The 20,390-nt window shown below is 42.6% G+C and overlaps 1 protein-coding gene across 7 annotated transcripts in view; it reads right to left on the bottom strand.

Moving 5' to 3' along the window:
• ARHGAP25 (Rho GTPase activating protein 25) overlaps positions 1-20,390 on the bottom strand; it is an 87,836-nt gene that overhangs the window by 23,851 nt on the left and 43,595 nt on the right. For 5 of the 7 annotated variants that reach the window (XM_043917601.1, XM_043917600.1, XM_043917604.1 and 2 more), the window contains exons 3-4: positions 15,872-15,959; positions 8,773-8,889 (exon numbers count right to left, since the gene is read on the bottom strand). In XM_043917601.1, the coding sequence (XP_043773536.1) occupies positions 8,773-8,889; positions 15,872-15,959 (205 nt within the window). Of the gene's footprint in view, positions 1-1,924; positions 2,202-8,772; positions 8,890-15,871; positions 15,960-20,390 lie in introns of those variants that run through there. The other 2 variants (XM_043917605.1, XM_043917606.1) reach the window with 2 other exon arrangements.

Genomic DNA, 20,390 nt, shown 5'->3' on the forward strand with positions numbered 1-20,390 from the left:
ATCAACTTGTTGTTGTTCAGTCACTGTGTCTGACTCTTTGTGAACCCATGGACTGGCAGCATGCCAGAGTTTGCACAGGTTCATGTCCATTGAGTCAGTGATGCTCTCTAACCATTTTATCCTCTGCTGCCGCTTACTCCTTTTGCCTTTAATCTCTCATTTAATCTCATCAGGGTCTTTTCCAGTGAGTTGGGCTCTTCCCATCAGGTGGCCAAAGTATTGGAGCTCTAGCATCAGTCCTTCCAATGAATCTTTAGGGTTGATTTCCTTTAGGATTGATTGGAAAGGAAATCAATGGCCTCTACATTTTTAAAGTCTGGTGATCAAATTCTCAGTCTTTTTCTGAACTGCTGTATCAGCAACATGTGACACAGCAAATCACCCCTTCCTTCTTGAGACAATTTCTCACATGGCTTTCGGTTCTCCATTTATTTCACCAGCCTCATTCTCAGCCCCCTTGGATGATTCCTCCTTTCTCCCTGTCCATTAAAGGTTAATGTCCCAAGCTTTTCCTTCCGCCTTTGCATGTACTTTAAATATCACAATTTAAACTCACGACTTTAAATATCATCCATATGATGAAGACTCCAAACTTTCCAGCTCCAGCCTGGAAATCAGTGCAAGCTAGTCTTACCAACCAGACATGACCGCTGCCTGCTCTGGAGACACGGGACCCCACAGATCCCTTCTAAGATGAGAGAAAGGGCAAACCTGTTTCTTCAGTTTGTCCACATCAGTCTGTCACTCTTATCTCACATCACATGTTAGGAGTTTGGAGTCCAAAACATCCCTGGGACTTCAAAGACCCAATCTTGAGTTCTACCTACCTCTGAATTCTGGATCTGGATTGCTAGAGTGTCCTGAATTCTTTGATCCTGGGTGGACAAAGAATTCAAAGATCCTGAATTCCTTGACCCCAGGTAGACAAGAAATAGCCTAGCTATAAGGGAATAGATGAACTGAGAAATCTAGGGAAACTATTGAAGAATCAGTGAAGGGGGAAAGACAACAGACAGTGGGTTGGAAAGTACTCAAAGGCCATTTCCCTCCCCAACAGTACTAAGAGGAGAAACCCAGCTTCCCTTTCTGTGCCCTCCTAGCTTGCACTCAGCCCTTCAGGGAACTGCCCTTTCTACCCTCTCCAACCACTCGTCCACTCAGAATTGCTCATTACTTTGGACCCATTACCATTAACAAACGCATTTCCATCTAAACAGGTACAAATCTTAAGTAATTATAATATGCCACATAATTATTAATACATTTAATTAATTAAGCTAATTTTATGACAAACTACCTTAAAAGTTTTCATGTGCTCTTTCATTTAGTCCTCATAAAAATAATAAATTAGATATTATTGTCCCATTTTACAGATGAGAAAACTGAGACTCAGATTACAAATCTGTCCAAGATCATATTAATATTTATCCTGGGATTCTAAAACCAGTATACTTTAATCTTTCTTGTTTAAAGTCAGTGGAATAAAATTGTCCAGGTAAAATTTCAGACATCCAAAAAGCTCAAGGAGAGAGAGAAAGGGGTAAACTGTCTAGTCTCCTCTCACAAGCCCCCTTCACTCCTTACTTCTCTAGCTTCCACCCTAGATTTGCTGGAAAACCCCTGAACTCTATATTGGTTCTGTTAAGCACAAGTAGGATTAGCTGTCACCTCCTTTTTAACCTCATTCCTCTTTCATCATGGCTCAAACACTCCTGGATTCAGGACAAGAGCCCTCCCACCCGGCCTCCGGTCCAGCCCAGGTCACCAAGAGCCCCCTCTCTGCCTCTCTCTCCCCGCTCCCCCACTCTTGTCCCCGGAGGCTCAGTCCTAGCAGCATCCCCCTCTCAGACAGGAGAGGGAAGGGGAACACTGGGCAAAGCGTCTTTTCCTGGAAGAACCAAATCACGAAATTGGAAAGAAATACCTTTCTTTTGGAGCTTGGGGGTTTTCTTCCTGAAATTCCAGCAAAAGAGCAGTGCCAGGGCAGGAAAGCCACAGCCCAGCTCCCACCGCGGCATCCTGGGGATACGAGGCATGGTGGGGGCCCAGGAATCGTACTTTCTGCAGGGCCAGCCTCAGACCTTCCCTCCTCCACAAGCTGCAGGAACCATTCTCTCTTGCTTCCAGATCAACACATGCTTGTAAACACTGCTCAGGTTCTGACTCCAGCACTGAAACCATGGGATCTGTCGGCACCTGCCCCTGGCCCTCCCTTCCTCCTTCCCACACATCTTCTCCTCCCCACTCACCTTAACACACATGACTCTTGGCTTTTAAAGAGTGAACATAAAGCTGTCAAGGCCCCCGCAATAAAAATAAGTGCCCCCTTTTACTTAGCAGCTAATTGTCAACTGCCATTCAAGGAGTACCAGGGAGGTGCGTTAAAAAAAAAAAGAAAAGAAAGCCCACACACAGCCCTTCCCAGCATCGCTCCATATATCAAAGCCTCTGGCAGGAACACAGGATTTCACTTAGCGCTGATGAAGCCAGCCCACCCTTCCCTGGAAATGAGTTGCACGTGGCTCAGTTGAGCCTTCAGAGAAAAGGATCTTGGAGGTGGGTTGCTGGGTAAAATGAGAAGATTTCCCCCCTCCCACTGAGAAGACTCAGCAAAGAGTGCAGCAAGCCAGATAGGCGTGCCCAGGAGACTTGAAATGGACTCTCGGCGTCACGGGGAAGACAGGAAAGGGCAGGGAAGGACTGCCAGGTAGGATCCTGGACAGTGTGATGCTGCCAACCAAGTTCATCCCTCCATGCACTCATAGAAATGGAGGACTCATCTTTGATACCACATTCTCTTTAAGTATCAAATTCACTCCCATGTCTGGGCAATGTTACCACTGAAACATTATGCAAACCTGCTTACTTCTCTCCATCTCCACCTTCCCTACCCTCATCCAAACCACCTTAGCATAAAGACCCAGCTTTAACCAGGCTATCTCCACTGTTCACATCTTCCTCTCACTCCAGAGCCCATTCTCCTTTCTGCCACAGGACCTTTGTACATGCTGTTCCTCTGACTGCGACACTGTGCCTCTTCCCTCTTCTTTGCCTAGTTGGCCTTTTCTGGCCTTTCAGATAGAAGCTGAATCATTAGTTTCCTGAACTTCTTAATAAAGACATTTTCCCCCCATATGGCATCATGAGTTTTATTCTTCATGGTACTTTATGCAATTGTAATTTTATGGTTTTCCTTGGAGTTTTAACTTCCTTTCTGTGTCTTTTACTAGACTACGAAAGTAGAGACTTTGTCTTTTTTTCTCTCCTCTTTCTCTCTCTCACTGTTGTACCCAGTGCTGGCATAGTGCTCGGCACATGACACATGCTCAAGAAATATTTGTTGAGTAAATAAATATTTGTTGAGTATCTGTCAAGTGCTGAGGCCTCAGGGGAAAGGAGGTGAAAGAATTAATAAAAATAAACAGAGACCATCCCTTGTAACGTCCCATTTAGCTAGAGAAAATGATGCAGGGCACACGGGGTAACAGTGAATTACAGAAACCACACTCCCTTAGGCAACACTGGGCTGAGGGTTGTGAAATTTTGCTCTGAGGGCTGCAGACACAGTAAGAAATGAGGGAGAAAAAGAACCCAAGGAATAGAACAATTGCATATTTATACGCTCCATGCCTAGTGCTAGCAAACACCCAAAGTGTCTTAAACCTTGGGACCTGCCCCAGGGTCTTATATCCTGGTTGGATGGAGCAAAACTACACACAACCTAGAGCAGCGCTTCTGTGCCCAGCGATGGCTCAGGAAAACCTCAGAGGCCAGCCTCCAGAGGAAGAGGGCAAAGCAGGTCCCCACTGAGGAACAATTTGCAAAGTGGCTAACAGCCTCCTGGAGATGGGCCAGATCCAGGGAAGTCAGGGCCATCTTACTAAAGGGAGGAGATGGTTTGAAGAAAATGGGCAGCTGGGAGCCTGGGGAAGAGTCATTTAAAGTTAAGATGTGATCACTTCCCTTTCTGTTCTCCTTAATTCTAGAAAACTCTAGAATTGCATCCAGAACTTCTGGGGAAAATTAATCTAGCCTTTCCAGATAGACCCTTAGGAAAAGTGTAGTGAAAAAAAAAAAAAAGGAGGGGGAGAGGAGGAAAGAGATAAACTGGTTGTTTAGGAAGGAAAAAGCTGGAACACCAAGGTGCACCAAAATGTTGCTTTCCAAGGTGCAATATTGTGATTTATAATAAGAAATATATATTTGCTCTTCCACCCATTTCCTGGCACAGAGTTCCTAAAACTCTTGGAATTTCCTGAGATGAGAGTGATCAAGTGTCTTTTGTTATGTTAAAGAGGTAATTTTTGGATCCTAGCTAAGGATGGGGGCTGGTTGCTAGGAGAACCAACCATGTGATTATTGGTTTGGAACTTTCAGTCTCAGCCTCCTGGGACGGGGAGAGAGACTGGCGGCTGAATTCAATCACCAGTGACCACTGATTTAATCAATCCTGTCTAGGTAATGAAGCCTCCAGAAAAAAACAAACAAACAAAATGGGTTCAGAAAGCTGCCAGGTTGGTGAACACAAGGAGGAACTGATAGACCGGCGCGGGGAGAGGGCTTACCCATACCTTCCCTACCCATATCTTCTACTTGTCTGTTCCTGAGTTATGTCCTTTTATAATCATCCAGTAATCTAGTAAGTAAACTGGTTTGCCTCTGTCCTCTGAGCCACTCCAGAAAATTATTAGAACCCAAGGAGGGATTGTTGGAATTTCTAATCTCTAGCTGTTTGGTCAGATGCACATGATACAATATGGACTTGTCGAAGGCGTATGAAGTGTGTGCGTGCTTGGGGGCAGTCTTGTAGGACTGAGTTCTTAATCTGTGAAATCTGAAGCTATCTCTTGGTGCATGCGTGTGTGCTCAGTCACTCGGTCTTATCTGACTCTGCACCCCAAGGACTGGAGCCCACCAGGCTCCTCTGTCCATGGGATTCTCCAGGCAAGAATACTGGAGTGGGTTGCCATTTCCTCCTCTAGGGGATCTTCCCATGTCTCTTGCATCTCCTGCATTGGCAGGTGGACTCTTTACCATTGTAGATAGCGTCAAAATTGAGTTCAATTGTATAACACCTAGCTTCTGTAGAAGAAATGCTGAACTTGTGGGGAATCCCACCCCCTCCCAATAAAACACATCCACCGAAGTTGGTCCCAGAATCAGACATGGTTATAGGCATGTTCAGAATCAGTTCCGAGGCAGGAAGAGCCATGGAGAAGAAGTTAGGTTTGCATGGGAACCACGTGGACTATCTCTCCCATCACGGGAGTTAGAAAAGGAACTGGGGCAGGAAGAAGCCTCAGCTCTGCAGAACTGTCATGAGAATGACTTGGTGGGAAAAGGGCTTGATATTAAACAGGACGATTGGGGCAGGGCTTGCTGAAGTAATGTCTGAGCAAGGACCTGAGCAAAGCAAGGGACCAAGTCACACAGCTGCCTGGGAAAGGAGGATTACAGACAGAGAGAGCAGTAAGTGCCAGGGCCCTGAGACAGGACTGTGTCCAGGGTGTCTGGGGAAGATCAAGGAGGCTGGTGATGCTGCAGTGAAATGAGCACTGGAGAGGGTTCCAGAAAACAAGGTCCGAGAGGTCACAGGGATGGGGGCAGATTGTGCACGGATTCATCCTAACGCTTTGGACTTTTCCTCTGACAGAGAAAGGAAGCTATTGGACTGTGGTGAGTAGAGCAGGGTCTTGATATGACAGAGTTAACAGGCTTGCTCTTCTGCTCTGTTGAAAACAGACTATAAGATGGAGAAGCTGAAAGCCTGGAGAGAGTATGGAGATCAAAGCTGCAATTCGAACAAGACAGTCTGGCATCTCAACCAGGATGGTGGTAGTGAAGGTGGTGAGAAGTGATTAGGTTCTGGGTGAAAAAAAGTCATAGAAAGTTTCATGAAGAGCTGGACAAAGACAGCAGCAACAGATCTCAGTGTCCTCCCAGTGTCTGAAGGATGCGCCCTGGGGATCCAGTAGACCCAGATCTGAGGCACTTTGCAAGGCAAAAGAGGGCCCCTACAGAGACAGTAGCCCTGCTGCTACCCCTTGACACCTGGGCCCCTTGGAAAAATCATTTACTTCCTCAGGACTGGAATTTCCTGAGTTTAAAACAGGAAGGACAAATGTCTGACTTGTCCCATGGCCTCAGACTGGACTCTGCTGTCTTCAAATACTTTCTCATCCTGAGATCTCCGAGTTTGGTTCAATGCAAAACTTTGAAGGGTCTGAGATGCCACATCAAATCCAAACCTTGTTCTCTGAATAAATAAATAGTTCCGTGCTCTTATTTTTCCTCCCCTGGACTTTCCTCTGCCTACAGGACTTATGCTTGACTTGCTTCTGATGGTGGTGGCCTCCAGGTGGGGTGAGGGAGAAATCCCCGTTTGTGTTATGACTGTTCACCCTGACAAGGCTGAGCAGAGCGCCACAGGGGGCACAAACGCTGGTCACAGCACATCCACAGCATTCTGACTCAGAACAGGTACATATTTTAGAAGGCATCTACTACCCCTGTCAGTTTAGTCAAAACACTGGATCCAGGAAAGAAAGTGTCAACCAACTCACAATCCAGGGCAGTAGGAAGGTCACAGATAAGACCAGCCAGGCTGAGCATCACCAAATAGAACTTTAATAAATAAACATCTCATCTCTACTTGATTAGCACCAAAATAATGCCATATTTAGGAATTGGGAAATGGTTAATGAAATCACACTCTTTTTTTTTTTTGTAGTAGGTTGCAGCTCTTTGTAGTAGAAGGCAGGCACTTGTGAGTTTGGCTGTCCCATCCAAGTCACTTCTGTTCTCACAGCCCACCCCTCAGCCCCCCATGCAGGTCATAGGTCACAGGACAGCATCCCTGCCCCTGATCCTGACCACAGCTGAGCCAGGAATTTGGAATGGGGCAGTGGTAGAGGCTGAGTTCATACTGTTCACAGGGTTCTCCAGGGAAGAATACTGGATGGGTTATCATTTCCTTACACTTTAGCAGAACTCTTCACTATGACCCATCCGTCTTGGCATGGCTCATAGCTTCATTGAGCTACGCAAGTGCCTGTGATGCATGAAAGGGAATGAGCTCAGCCTCGGCTGCCACCCCATTCACTGGAAGCACTGTTGCCGAAACTGAAGCTCCAATACTTTGGCCAGCTGATGTGAAGAGCCGACTCACTGGAAAAGACCGTGATGCTGGGAAAGATTGAAAGCAAAAGGAGAAAGGGGCGACAGAGGATGCGATGGTTAGATAGCACCACTGACTCAACAAACATGAATTTGAGCAAACTCTGGGAGATAGTGGAGGACAGACAGGCCTGGTGTGCTGCAGGTCCATGGGGTCACAAAGAGTTGGACATGACTTAGTGACTGAACAAGAGGTTGAGCTCAATCTCCACTGGTAGTTAAGGGAGAAATACAGGAAAGCTGGGGCTAGCACAGCAGTATTTGGGACTGGTGTGAGTGCTAGAGGGCAATTAGATGAAAACAGACAAGCAGGCAGAGAAAAACAGAATGAACAGCTGCATTGCCCCTCAGTTCTCAGTCTCAGCTCCTTGAGTCCTCCTGGAAGTTCCTGCCCCTGGTTTCCTGAAGGAGCGACTACAGATGAGAAGTGTGACCCTCTTTCTTGTTTAACATCATTTGCATAAAATTTTCCAATTAAGATTATACAACCATTTTGGAAAATTAAACTAGAAAATAAAAGGTATTGAATTGCATATAACCAATGTTTGTCATCCTGGGGAAGAAGTGTGTATATATGAACACCGGCTGAAAGGAAAATATAAAAATATCTTCAGTAGCCTATGGGTGGTTATTTTCCTATATTTTTTCTGATGTCCACAAAATTGTTAAGATGCTCATCATTATTGAAAGAAATAATTGGGCAATTAAAAAATATATAATATTTGAGCTGTAAAAGCCCCCCCCCGCAAATGATTTACAAATTAACAGGCATCATAACTGATAAATAATCATGTACTATACAGTTATTCTGAAGTTGACAGAAATGAGTGTCTTCTTAAAAAAGTTGAATGCACTCATTTGTGTCATGTGGTCCCTCGAGATCATGTCCACATCAGTTCTTTCATATTTTTTATGACATGAAAAATCACATACTGGATTCACCTGTTTGTTAATTTCAGATTTTTTTCACTTTAGGTATCACAGGCAGGGCTCCTGGTGGACACAGCATCAGGTTTCTCAGAGAGCTCAAATACTCAGGTTTGAGCTTGTACACTCAAATACTTGTAAGCCAGAAAAGTGTTTGGTTCTGAATTTACTGCATACTTACAACACGAGACACAAATCCAGAATCTCTCCCCAGCCTGACCCCACAGCAACTTTCCTTTCCTGTGCTGATCAGCCTTACTTATGCTTTTAGCATAGATCCTGCCATCAAGCCTCTTAGGTTCCGAAGTCCCTGTTACTGGGCAGACTCTTGGTACTGCTGAAGGTTAGTGCTGCTGGGGACTGGGGTCAGCTGCTCCAATCTATTCATTTTACAGACGAAAGCACTGTGTCCAGAGAGGAGAAAGGACCATTTCAGGGCATCACACACATTTGTTGATGAGTGCAAAGGTCTTTCCAGCCCATCTAGAGTTGGCTTTGATATCACTGGGGGAGGGAATTTAGAGCCGTGGCAATGAGCATGGCCTCAGAGTTGTCCCCTCATGGTCTTCTTTGAACACTGTTCCAGGAAAGATCATGTCTGAAACTATTTCCTTCCCATCTCTGAGATGTCACAGACACCTGTTCAGAAAAGCCTGCAGAGGTCCTTACCTCCAGAGGGCGTGCCAGAGACTCTCCTAAGGAATTTAACCCACTCCTCCATTTCCGCCTGGGAGCTGGCCATGAGGACATAGGAATCCTGTCCAGTACGACTCTGGTCACATGAGGCTGGAGGAAGAAGTAACACTGATGAAGGTCTTACATTTGTTAGGGACTAGAGCAAGGGGCAGCAAGGGGGAAGTCAAGCCTGAATTGCTTCTTTGGTCCAATTAATCAGTCAAACAACACGAAAGCATCTACTTATTCCCAGAAGAACTGAATATCTATGCACCTTTGCTGTTTTCGCTGAAACTCCCAATTCTATAGATGAATCACTGAACTCAGTGGTTTGCCTTTGAGTTGATTTGGGCTGAGATCTGCTCTCTTGAATGACAGAAGCCATTTCCTACCAAAAGTAAGAGGAAGTGTGAGGGGCAATGTCAGTACTAGAGGAGACAGGCTCTGCCCGTACAAGTTTTGAAGACTTCAGTCTATCACGCCAGTCATGGATACTTTCTTAGGCTACCCTGAGCTCAGCTGTGGGTGTGGGAAAGGAAACAGCAACTCAGGAGGGAGAGACGGTGAGCACACAGATGTCTGTCTGTTGTGACTCAGTTCTTCTTGTTCAGCATTACTGCTCTCCCGCCTGCACAAGACATTGCAAACACTGGCTCTTGAGGCATAGTTGACAGACAACTGAAGTCTGTTAGGTCTTTATTTACTGTTTTCGCTTTAAACCCAATATTATAGACATACGTCTGTAGTATGTCCTGGGTTGGAGTTGTCAAGTGGACAAAAGGATAGAGGAAACGACAAGGGGGCAGAGGAGGGACAGGAGACCGAGACAAAGAAGGAGAGAAAGAGGCAAACAGAGAAAAGTGGGAAAGAGAAGGAGAGGCATAGGAGAGGCAACCCATCAAACGCAGGTCTTAAAAACAACAAGAAAATAAGGGCAATTCCTTTCAACGACAGATACTAATAAATCTCAAATTGTTCTAGGGGATATCAACCCATTCTTTTCAAAATATTAGGGCATTTCCTTCTAAAAGAGTTTGTTCTACTACCATATGACCCAGAAATTCCACTCCTGGGTATTTATAAAAAAACAAAACAAAAACACTAGTTTGAAAAGATGCAAATACTTCAGTGTTCATAGCAGCATTATTTACAATTACCAAGATATGGAAGCAACTTAAACATCCATCAACAGAATAATGGATAAAGAAAATGTGGTATATATATACAATGGGATATTACTCAGCCATAAAAAAAAGTATGAAATTCTGTCATTTGCAGCAAGATGGATGAACTTGGAGGGCATTATACAAAGTAAAATAAGTCAGAGAAAGATAATTGTTGTATGATATTGCTTACAGATAACATCTAAAAAATACAACAGACTAGTGGATATAATAAAAAAAAGAGAAGCAAACTCATAGAAAACAAACTAGTGGTTACTAGTAGGGAGAAGGAAGTAGAGAGAGACAATAAGGGGTAGAGGATTAAGTGGGACAAACTATTGGGTATAAAATAAGCTACAAGGATATATTGTACAACATGGGGAAGATAGCCAATATTTTATAACAGCTATATATGGAGTACAACCTTTAGAAACTGTTAATCACTATATTGAACACCTATAATTTACATAATAATGTACATCAAATAAGTTCAATTTCTTTTAGATGTCAGAAAACATAGTCCCAATTTTATTTGTTTTTTCATTTACTATTTTTTATTTGAGCATTATTGCTTTATAATTTTGTGTTAGTTTCTGCTGTATAGCAAAGTGAATCAGCTGTACGTATACATATACCCCCCCCTTTTTAGCCTCCCTCCCTCCCCCCACCCCGCACCCCACCCCTCTAGGTCACCACAGAGCACTGGGCTGAGCCCCCCACGTCATACAGCAGCCTTCCACTGACTATCTATTTTACATGCGTTCATGTGCATATGTCAGTGCAACTCTCCCAAGTCATCCCTTGGGATGACCCCTCCGCTGCCTCCACTGTGTCCACATGTCCCTTCTCTATGTCTATATCTCTATTCCTGCCCGGCAATAGGTTCACCTGTTTTAAAAAAACTTTTAAAAAGAACCTGTTATATCTGCCCAGCTAGGCCCGAACCTGTATTTTCTTTCATAGCAACAGAATACTTCCAAAGTTCCTCTGTTTCCAGTTTCTTGAACCCACCTTAAAATTACCCAGTCTCACTTTTTTTATGCTTTGGAAAAACCTGATTCTGTAGCCTGGCATGCTACAGTCCATGGAGTCACAAAGAGTCAGACATGACTTAGTGACTCAACAATGACAACAAATATGATTCTGAATCCATCTTATCACTGGGTCATCAACAGCTCCTCTGGTCTCAGTCCATGGAAGCACTGGCTATTGAGGAACATCCAGGTGTTTCCAGAAGTAAAATGGGCAGTAAAAAGCCCTCAGGGCAGAACTAAAGACTCCCAAAGGAATCACAATATCCCTTCGAAGTAGAAGAAGGCTCTACTATCATTTCTGCTCCACAGATAAATGAAGCCCAGAGGTGCAACGGGCCTTGCCCATTGGTACCCAGTAAGTGCTAAGTCATTTCAGTCATGTTCAACTGTTTGCAACTCTATGGACTATAGCCCACCAGGCTCCTCCTCACCCTGGGATTTTCCAGGCAAGAATACTGGAGTGGGTTGCCATTTCCTACTCTAGGGGATCATCCCAACTCAGGGATCAAACCCGCGTCTCTTTTATCACCTGCCTTGGCAGGCAGCTTCTTTACCATTAGCACCACGTGGGAAGCCCATAAGTTACCCAGTAAGTTACCACCAAACTCAGGGCAAGGCTACAGATCTTTCTCTCAAGAGTCTCCATCAGCCCATAGTGCTTCAAACTTGACCTTGGCCAAAATTCATCTGGTGTCTTCCATCATGCCTACACTCCAGTCTGAGAGAACATGCCTTTCAGTTCACATTCATTCCTGAGAGACTCATTTGATTGCATCATGGCAACAATTAAGAAATACCCAGATCTTGATGTTTCTAAATAACCAGAGCTTCTATGACTGATCTTTCTGATCAGAAGAGCTGATGACAAGATGGATTCAGAAGTAGGTTATCTCAAAGGCTAAGGAAAGTGAGGCTGAGTGAGATTAAGATAGATTTGAGAGACAAGAACCTCAGGGAATTTGAAAGTTCTTGTTGTCCTACAAACAAATGAGTATTTAGACACATCGGTGCTGGGAAGAGCTGTCTTTGAGAGAAACTATTTGACATTAATACAAAGCCCAAGAACAGCAGCTCTGCCCTCAGACACACACTTTCTCTGACTTAAACAGTCTGTTCAGCATGTGTCACCTAATGGACTGTTTCTCTTGTTAGAGAGGAACCTGCCTTCTTTTCTTCCCTTGCCTAAGGAACTCCTAGCCAGCCTTTAAAGTCAAAGTTGTGTCCAACTCTTTGTGACTCCTGGACTGTAGCCCGCCAGGCTCCTCTGTCCACAGAATTCTACAGGTAAGAATACTAGAGTGGGTAGCCATTACCTTCTCCAGGGGATCTTCCCCACCCAGCGATCAAACTCCGGGTCTCCCTCGTTGCAAGCGGATTCTTTCCCATCTGAGCCATCAGAGAAGCCCATCCTTTAAAATCTAGTACGAATGATATTTTCTCTAGGGATGCTTCCTTCACATCTCCCCTCCTACTCCAAATCTAGTGGGGAGTCTTTTTTTTTTTTAAATCTCTTAACATTCTATCCTTACCTCTATGGAAGCAGTAGCTAAATTATCCTGAACATTGTTTTCCTTATCATTAAAACTGAGTTAACTACTTAATACTAAAACAAAAATACAAAGCTAAAGCCTTGATCTTCTACATGCACTAATCTTAGGAAACCAGCTTTCCTGTTGTTTGTGTGAAAACTTTGGAGTCAGCCTTGACTTCTCTTTGCTACATCTAATCTGTCAGCAAATGAAGTACTCTCTGCCTTCAAAATGTGTCCAGAAATTGCTTATTTCTCACCCCCTTCATTGTCTCTATAACTCAACTGTATAATTGCTATAACCTCCTCTGCTGCTCCTGCTATGTCTTTGCCCCTTTTTAGCCTCAACTCAAAAGAGTTTTAAAACAAAAGTCAGATCATGTTACTTCTCCGCTCAAAACTCCCAATGGCTTTCCATCCTTCCATCACAAAAATCAAACTTTGTACAGTTACCGACCAGTGCCTGTGAAACTTGGGCCCACCCCTGACCAAATCGCCTCCTCTTCTCCCCTCTCAGCACTCCACTGTAACCACCTTGGCCTCTTTGCTGTTTCCTGAACGTGAGAAATAGGCTCAGAGACTTGGCACCGGCTGCTCCTTTTCCCTGGAATGCTCTTCCTCCAGATACACACTTGGCTCATGCCTTCACTTCCTTCAGATCTTGGCTCAAAATAAGTCACCTCAGTGATGTCTATTCTGCCTGCTCTCCTTCAAATGATGAATCAACAGTTGCCATCCCCACCTCACCCAGAACTTCCTCTCTCTTAATTTGCTTTCTTCTTATAGTACTGATCCCATCATAAAACTATACAATGTACTCATTTATTTGGCTTGGTGTCAGTCTCCCCCCATTGATTCTAAGCTGCTTACAGGCTGTTTCATTCATTGCTGGGTTCCCAGTTCCTACATAGCAAGCGCTCAATAAATTTGGTGTCACATCTCAGAAAGCAGTATGAGAATTAAATCCTACATACTCCACAGAAGGAATAGCCCCCCTCTACCTGATGATCCCCTTTGGGTGGGAGATTGTTACTCTGCTTGAGTTAAGTAGGGAAGGGAAGCCTGCCTCAAATCTTTGCTTGCTCCAAATAAAGAAAAGCAGAGCATAACAACAATGGAACTCTTCTCTGTGGGCTTTGTACAGCTAACACTGGTGATCAAAGAGAGGGGAGGCCATTTCTTATGCCAGGGTTGGCCCCTGAGAATCATCTCATACAAAAAGATGACCAAAAAAGGAACTAAAAATTCTCTACATTGTAACAGAAAGCATTGTCTCATTTCAGGTTGGGTGAATGATGACATGTTTGGGAAAATAGCTCCCTACCTTACTATTGCTTTATAAGTGTTGTTTTTCCTTATGTGATGAGTGTGTGTGCACCTACCTACATGTGTGAATCTGCCCAAGAACTGCCCCAGCAGCCCAGGAGACAACTGCAAATATAAGTTACGATGAGAGGACAGATCTTCACCCTACGCTAGCACAGCAGTGTCCAAAGGCACTGGATTCGTGGTGCAAAGCCCACAGTAAATTTCTAGATGGAGCTCTCAGTAAGGTCACCCTATATTGAAAAATCAGGCTATGGGACACAAGCTATCATAAGTGGCTGTGTCTCATGATTTGTGCCGGGAAAGGGGCCCTAGACAGAGAATAAACTTTGTGGGAAAGGGGTAGAGTTCTCCCAGAAAGCAGAGCTTGGAAAAGTAGGTTCTTCCTTTCAGAAGGAAGAAAAACGGATAGCTCCTCAGATAAAAATCAAGGGAAGGCCCATGAGGTGGCCACTTAGGAAGAGCTGAACTTTAAAAAAAAATCCTATTTTTCTTTGTTTTCTATAAACAGTCATAGCCAGTTTGGAAATTGATTTCTGAATTTTACAATTTCCTCTAGTTATTGCCAAAACATCAAACACTGACGTGACACCGTTACCAGGCACTATACCAAGTGTGACATATATATTTGTTTACTTAATCCTCACTATCATCATCACTGCCCCTATTTCACAGGTAAAGAAACAGAGGCAAGGAGAAATTAAATAATTAAATTCAATAACTGATCACAATTACACACATAGCAGGGGATTCCCTGATGGCTCAGATGGTAAAGAATCTGCCTGCAATGCAGGAGACCCAGGTTCAATCCCTGGGTCAGGAAGATCCCCTGGAGAAGGGAAAGGCAATCCACTCCAGTATTCTTGCCTGGAGAATTCCACGGACCTGGTGAGGTCACAAAGAGTTGAACATGACTGAGCGACTTTCACTTTACTCTATCATACACAGAGCAAATGGCAGGGCCAGATGTGGTCCCAGGCAGGCTGGCTCCAGATAGTTTACCGTCTCTGCTGTACCCTTCCCCCTCAAGTTTCTTATGCATAGGACTGATTTGTGTGAGGGTTAAAAAGAGAATTAAGGGAAGGGGCACTCAGGGGACTTGGGGCCTCTCCTGCTGCGTCACCATGGCAGCAGCAAAATCTGGCGCCAGAGCTAGACCAGCAGCCCTGGAGTTCCTGGTGGGGCAAGAGATGGGCAGAAGCAGCTTCAGTGTGACACATCAACTCCCCTTGAGACGAATTGAGACAAGTACCCCTGTTCCCTACATGCGTTTGAGGAAGGTAACTCTTGATTAGAAAGAGGCATCTCCAGTGTGCTGTTAACTTCTGTAATAAGTGAATTACAGCACCCGACACGTATTAAGTACTCAGGAAGTTGAAGCTGTCATTTCTTATCAGGTCACATTGCACCATATGAGACTGCTGACTATCGACCATTTTTGACCCACCAATACGGCAGTTTCTCATGGTTCGATTTATACTTTGTTCATTTTATTGTCCCACTCACCTTCAAAGCTAAGCTCCTTTTCATGTTGTTGCTTAGTTGCTGAGTCGAGTTCAACATTTTTGCCACCCCATGGACTGTAGCTTGCCAAGCTCTTTTATCCATGGGATTTCCCAGGCAAGAATACTGGAGTGGGTTGCCATTTCCTTCTCCAGGGGATCTTCCTGACCCAGGAATCAATCCTGTGTCTCCTGCATTGGCAGGCAGATTCTTTACCAACCACTGAGCCACCAGGGAATGTCCCTTTTAGTTAGCGAGGGTGATATACTTTCAGACTAGTGTCCCAGTGCCTAGTGAATACCTGGCTCCAAGCAGGTACCCATGAAATGCTTACAGAGCTGAATCAGATGCACATCCACTTAGTTTCCATGTTATTAATGAACTAGTATAGGATCATTAACTATATATAGAACTATTATGCATTCTTACTAGGTTGGTTGGCTAGCTGGTTGACAGACTCACTGAATAATAGCCTTGACTTCTGGGATCAGAAGTAACACAGGAATGTAAGAACATCTCTCCCGCTTTTTGTCACCTACCTGGAATGACTTCGAAGACAAACTTCCCCGCTTCTTCTGGATTTGTGGCAATCTCCTTGATTGTACTTCCAGGTAGATACATGCAGCCCTGAAAGATTGAAAGTGAGGCCTTTAAGATAAACAGAAATGTCATCAGCTTCAAACTAAACTTAGGTTGGAGGACAGGCAGGATAGTGATGGGCTGGTGGAGAGGAACATGAAAGCTAGCAACTCAGCTTCGAACAGGGCCCTTCGGCTGTTCAGACCTTAGTCAAATTAAGTGGCAGCTATGTGAGCACAAGGGAGGTGCCTGAGGAGACAAAGAGGACAAGGTCTTGACCAGAGAATGAGCTGAGAGGGTGCCATCAACAACCTGTGTCTCTTCCTACTTTTCCAAGAGCCCAAATTCATGGCCAAATCAGACACCTGATCTCTGTGGAGGCCATGTTGAGACTGGGGGAATCCTACCACCTGCCAGGTCACCAGAGGGGGCACTGAGGACTGAACCAAGGTCATCAAGGAGATGCAGTACTCAGCAGCGAGAGCTTCTAAGCAGCACACTCCAGGAGTCTGTGCCTTTGCTAAGCACTCCAACTGTGTATTATTCACTTAGTCCTTTCATCAATTTTCCAAGTATTGCTACACAAATTCACAAGTGAGGAAATGGGATCAGAATGGTTCTGTGATTTGCCCAATGTCACAGAGCTAGGAAGTGGCAGAAATTCATCTCAGAAGTGAGTTCACAGCCTGTGCTCTTCACCATCACAGCTGAGGTGCTGAGACCCTTCAGCATAATGTCCCTTGAAGGGACAGGGGAGGAGGATCATGGATTCCCAGGGCGGGCAGGCGGGGGAGTTGAAGAGTGAGGGTAGAACTTATGACCTTACACATGAAAATGTCATCAGAAAAACAAGTCACTTCCACCACGTGTACACTCACTGTTTTACCACTGACAGTGCACCGTCACATGCAGTATCTCCTTAGACCTCAGAACAACCCCCAAAGCAGGGCAGGATGACCACACGCATTTTACAGATGAGGAAACCAATGCTTTCAAAGTCTAAGTAACTGCAGGAAAGGACATAACTAATTTGTCCTGGAGTTATTCACTCATAATTTACATCTCACTGACTGTAATAGGTAGTGTATCTGATTCAGAGTTGAGTAAACAGGGACATCTTATTTCTAGAACAAACCACGGATGAAAGGATTGGCAACAGAGAAGTTATAAAGGAAGAGTCTTAAGCAACTCTCATATCAGCTCAGAATCCCGAAAGAATAAATGTTCCTTGGGGGTCTAGAAATGAAAATGTCTAAGACTGAGAAACAGAGTAGAAAAAAAATAAGAAGAAGAGGAAGAGGAGGGGGAGGAGAGAAAGGGGAAGAGGAGAAGGAGGGGGAGGAGGGAGGCAGGGGAAGAAGGAAAATAAAAAATATCTGCCTATACTTCTCTAATTTTATTATTTAAAAATAGCCACCACCTACACACTCCTCATTATCTTTAAATATCAGTGGCCTCAGGAAAAAATTGACCCTGAGATTATGCTGCTGGATAGTATATGCAGGACTTTTAACACAGATCCCAGCACCAAGTAACTGTTCAATAAATGGTACTTACGCATTTTGTATTTTATTTTTACTCTATTTGGATTAAATTTATCAAATAATAGTTTAGAGATGTACTTAGGAGAGACAGATATCTCTGAAATGACATTTTATTTTTCTTCTTATTAGGCAGTGCTCAATTAAATTAAATAACCAAAAAAACAAGTGATATGAACTTTCAATGAAATATTTTGCATTAAAAATAAAGATAGTACTATTCAGAATTCATCATTTTCTAATTCTTTTTTCTTTTTTTTTTTCTTGCAGTTCTCCTGAGACACAAGAGACATACCACACTGTCCAAGTTCAAGGTACACAGCACAATGATTTGACCCACAAACATCATGAAATGATCACTGTAATAAGTCTGGTGAACACCCATCATCTCATATAAATATAAAAAAAATTTCTATTTACCTAATGATTTGCTGTATTTTACTATCATTTGTCTTCATATAGTTATTTACATTTAATCAATCTGTGTGGTAGAAATAGCTTCTAACACTGTGCTACATACTTCCGTTCTCAATTCTGAGTTCAGGGATGCTGGTAGCTTGAATCAGCCATGGTGGGAGTATTTACACCACAGAAATTGGCAAGTGCTTCGTCCAAAATAGTTCCTCTACCAGCAGGCTGTCGGTTAAATACTTCCCAGCATGCCCCCGATAGGCAGCCACCTGTTCTGACTTCAGAGAAAGCAGATGAAGCAATGGGACAGCTACGCCAGGATTGTCTACAACCATCATGGTAGCAGAGACTTGAGAGCAATTCACTGAGATTCTGTTTTAAACAACTTCCTTGACAAAGAAACTTTTGGAATGAGTTATAGAAAACTAGGTCATGGACTTACAGGGCATTATACTGTTAGAGCTGGACAGACCTTTCTGAGAACTCAGAGGAAAAAATGTACAGACTGCCTTCTCCCAAACCTCCCCTGGAAGAGCATAAATAAGAGTCCATTACACAGGGCTCTGTAATTTACTTAATCATTCTCCTTTGTCAGACACTTCGTCCAATGTTTCTCATTACAAACAGCACTGCACATATCTGATTTCTTTTGAAGAGCTTCTTAAAACCAGAATGACAGGGTCATTCTGGATATGATATTTTTGGCTCTTAGAAATCTAGCCAAATTGCTTTCTAGAAAGGCTGCACGTACTCATCATCAGTATACATGAGGGCCTTTTTCATATCATTGCACTAATATGATTGCAGCATTTTTGTGTCTTGAGTTTTTAGGAATGTGTGTTCTTTTTAAATTTATAACTAATTTATATTTTAGTCATAGAGAAAGAGAAAATTAAAGTTTTGTGTAACTCTAGTACTCAGATAACTCAGTTACACCTCTGTGTATTTCTTTCCAAGTCTTTTCCCATAAAGTATAGATTCATGATTCTTTTTTCCCTCAAAAATGTGATTAGCATATAAATCATCCTCTGCTATTAACTGTTTTTTTTCAAAGCAGTTAAATTATCAATGTCTTTCATTTTCAAAAAGTATCCATTTCGGCATCAACAGCTGAATTATATTCTATTGTATAAATATATAGAAGTTCCCTGATATAACTTAGCCCCTTTTGCTATATATTCTTTCTTTTTCACTATTATAAACCCCTACATTAGGAATGCAGGGCCAAAGAATTTGCATTTTTAAAGAGGTATATTACTCTCCACAAAGGTTGTACAGATTCTCATTTCTACTAATTGTGCATGAGAATTCCTGTTCCCTAGTCTTCACTAATATTGGAATTTCTAGAAAATCTTTGCCGGTTTTATAAAAGGACAATGATATCTCATTAACTTCCATTGTATGTCTTTAATTACGACTGAGAGTGAAATTTTTTACATATGCCTTTTGGCTATTACATTTCTTTGGGAAGTTGTCTGTTTAAGTCCTTTGCTCATTTTCCTATTGCTGTTTCTTATAGGTTTGAGAGTACTTTAGATATGAAGAATATTTACCAGATGTATATGAATGGTTTTTCCTGTTTATTCCTTGCCTTTTCACCTTATTATTTTGGTTTTTAAGGTAGAGACATTTCTATTTATGCAATTAAAATCAGCTTAAGAAATTAAAATGTGCTTAAGAAGCACCTGCTTCCCAAAGATCATGCAGGTAATTACACTTTCTTCTCAGATCTTTATGAACTTGTTTTCACATGTAAGTCTTTAACCCATCCAGCATCATGAATGGTGTGAAACATAGGGTGGAAATAGACCTTTATTTTTTCCCATGAATTTAGTTCATATCTTTCATTTCACTTTAAGATATTTGCAATGTCTATGAATCCCAAAACAATTTTAAATGATAGTATAATAAAAATTCTTTAGTTTGTATAGATTTTTCTTCATCTGAAATAATGATGGATATATGAAAAATCTACAAGATGTCCACTTAATTCTTATTTGTTACGGTAATATAGAAACATCAGCCCAAATTCTCAATGAATTTCTAGGATGAAATTGGTTAAAAAATTATAGAATGTCCACACAAGAAATTATTTTGCCACCACTAAGAATTACATTGTAGAAGAATATTTAATAATAAGGGACAATATTCATGACATATTGTTAATTTTTAATTAAAATATTATTATACTAATTTTGCATTTAGAATAGATATTTCTAAATGTGTATGCATAGAAAAAACTGGAAGAATTGAGGATTTGGGTAGCTATTTCTTCCTGATGGGATAATTTTTATTTTCTACTTTCTGATTTTCTGCATCCTCCAAATTTCCTACCATGTTCCCATATGTCTTTTGTAGTCAAAATGTTCATACCCATATAATGTAAAATATTCTAAGAAATTATATTTTATTACTAAAAGCTTTTTAAAAAAACTTTTTATATCTGAAATGAGTTTTGAATTTTATCAGATTCTCTTTTCAGCTGTCTCTTTAGGGGTTGTGTAATTTTTCTCATTTGACTTCTTGA

Source organism: Cervus elaphus, chromosome 11, assembly GCF_910594005.1.
Source record: "Cervus elaphus chromosome 11, mCerEla1.1, whole genome shotgun sequence".
NCBI classification, from domain to species: domain Eukaryota; kingdom Metazoa; phylum Chordata; class Mammalia; order Artiodactyla; family Cervidae; genus Cervus; species Cervus elaphus.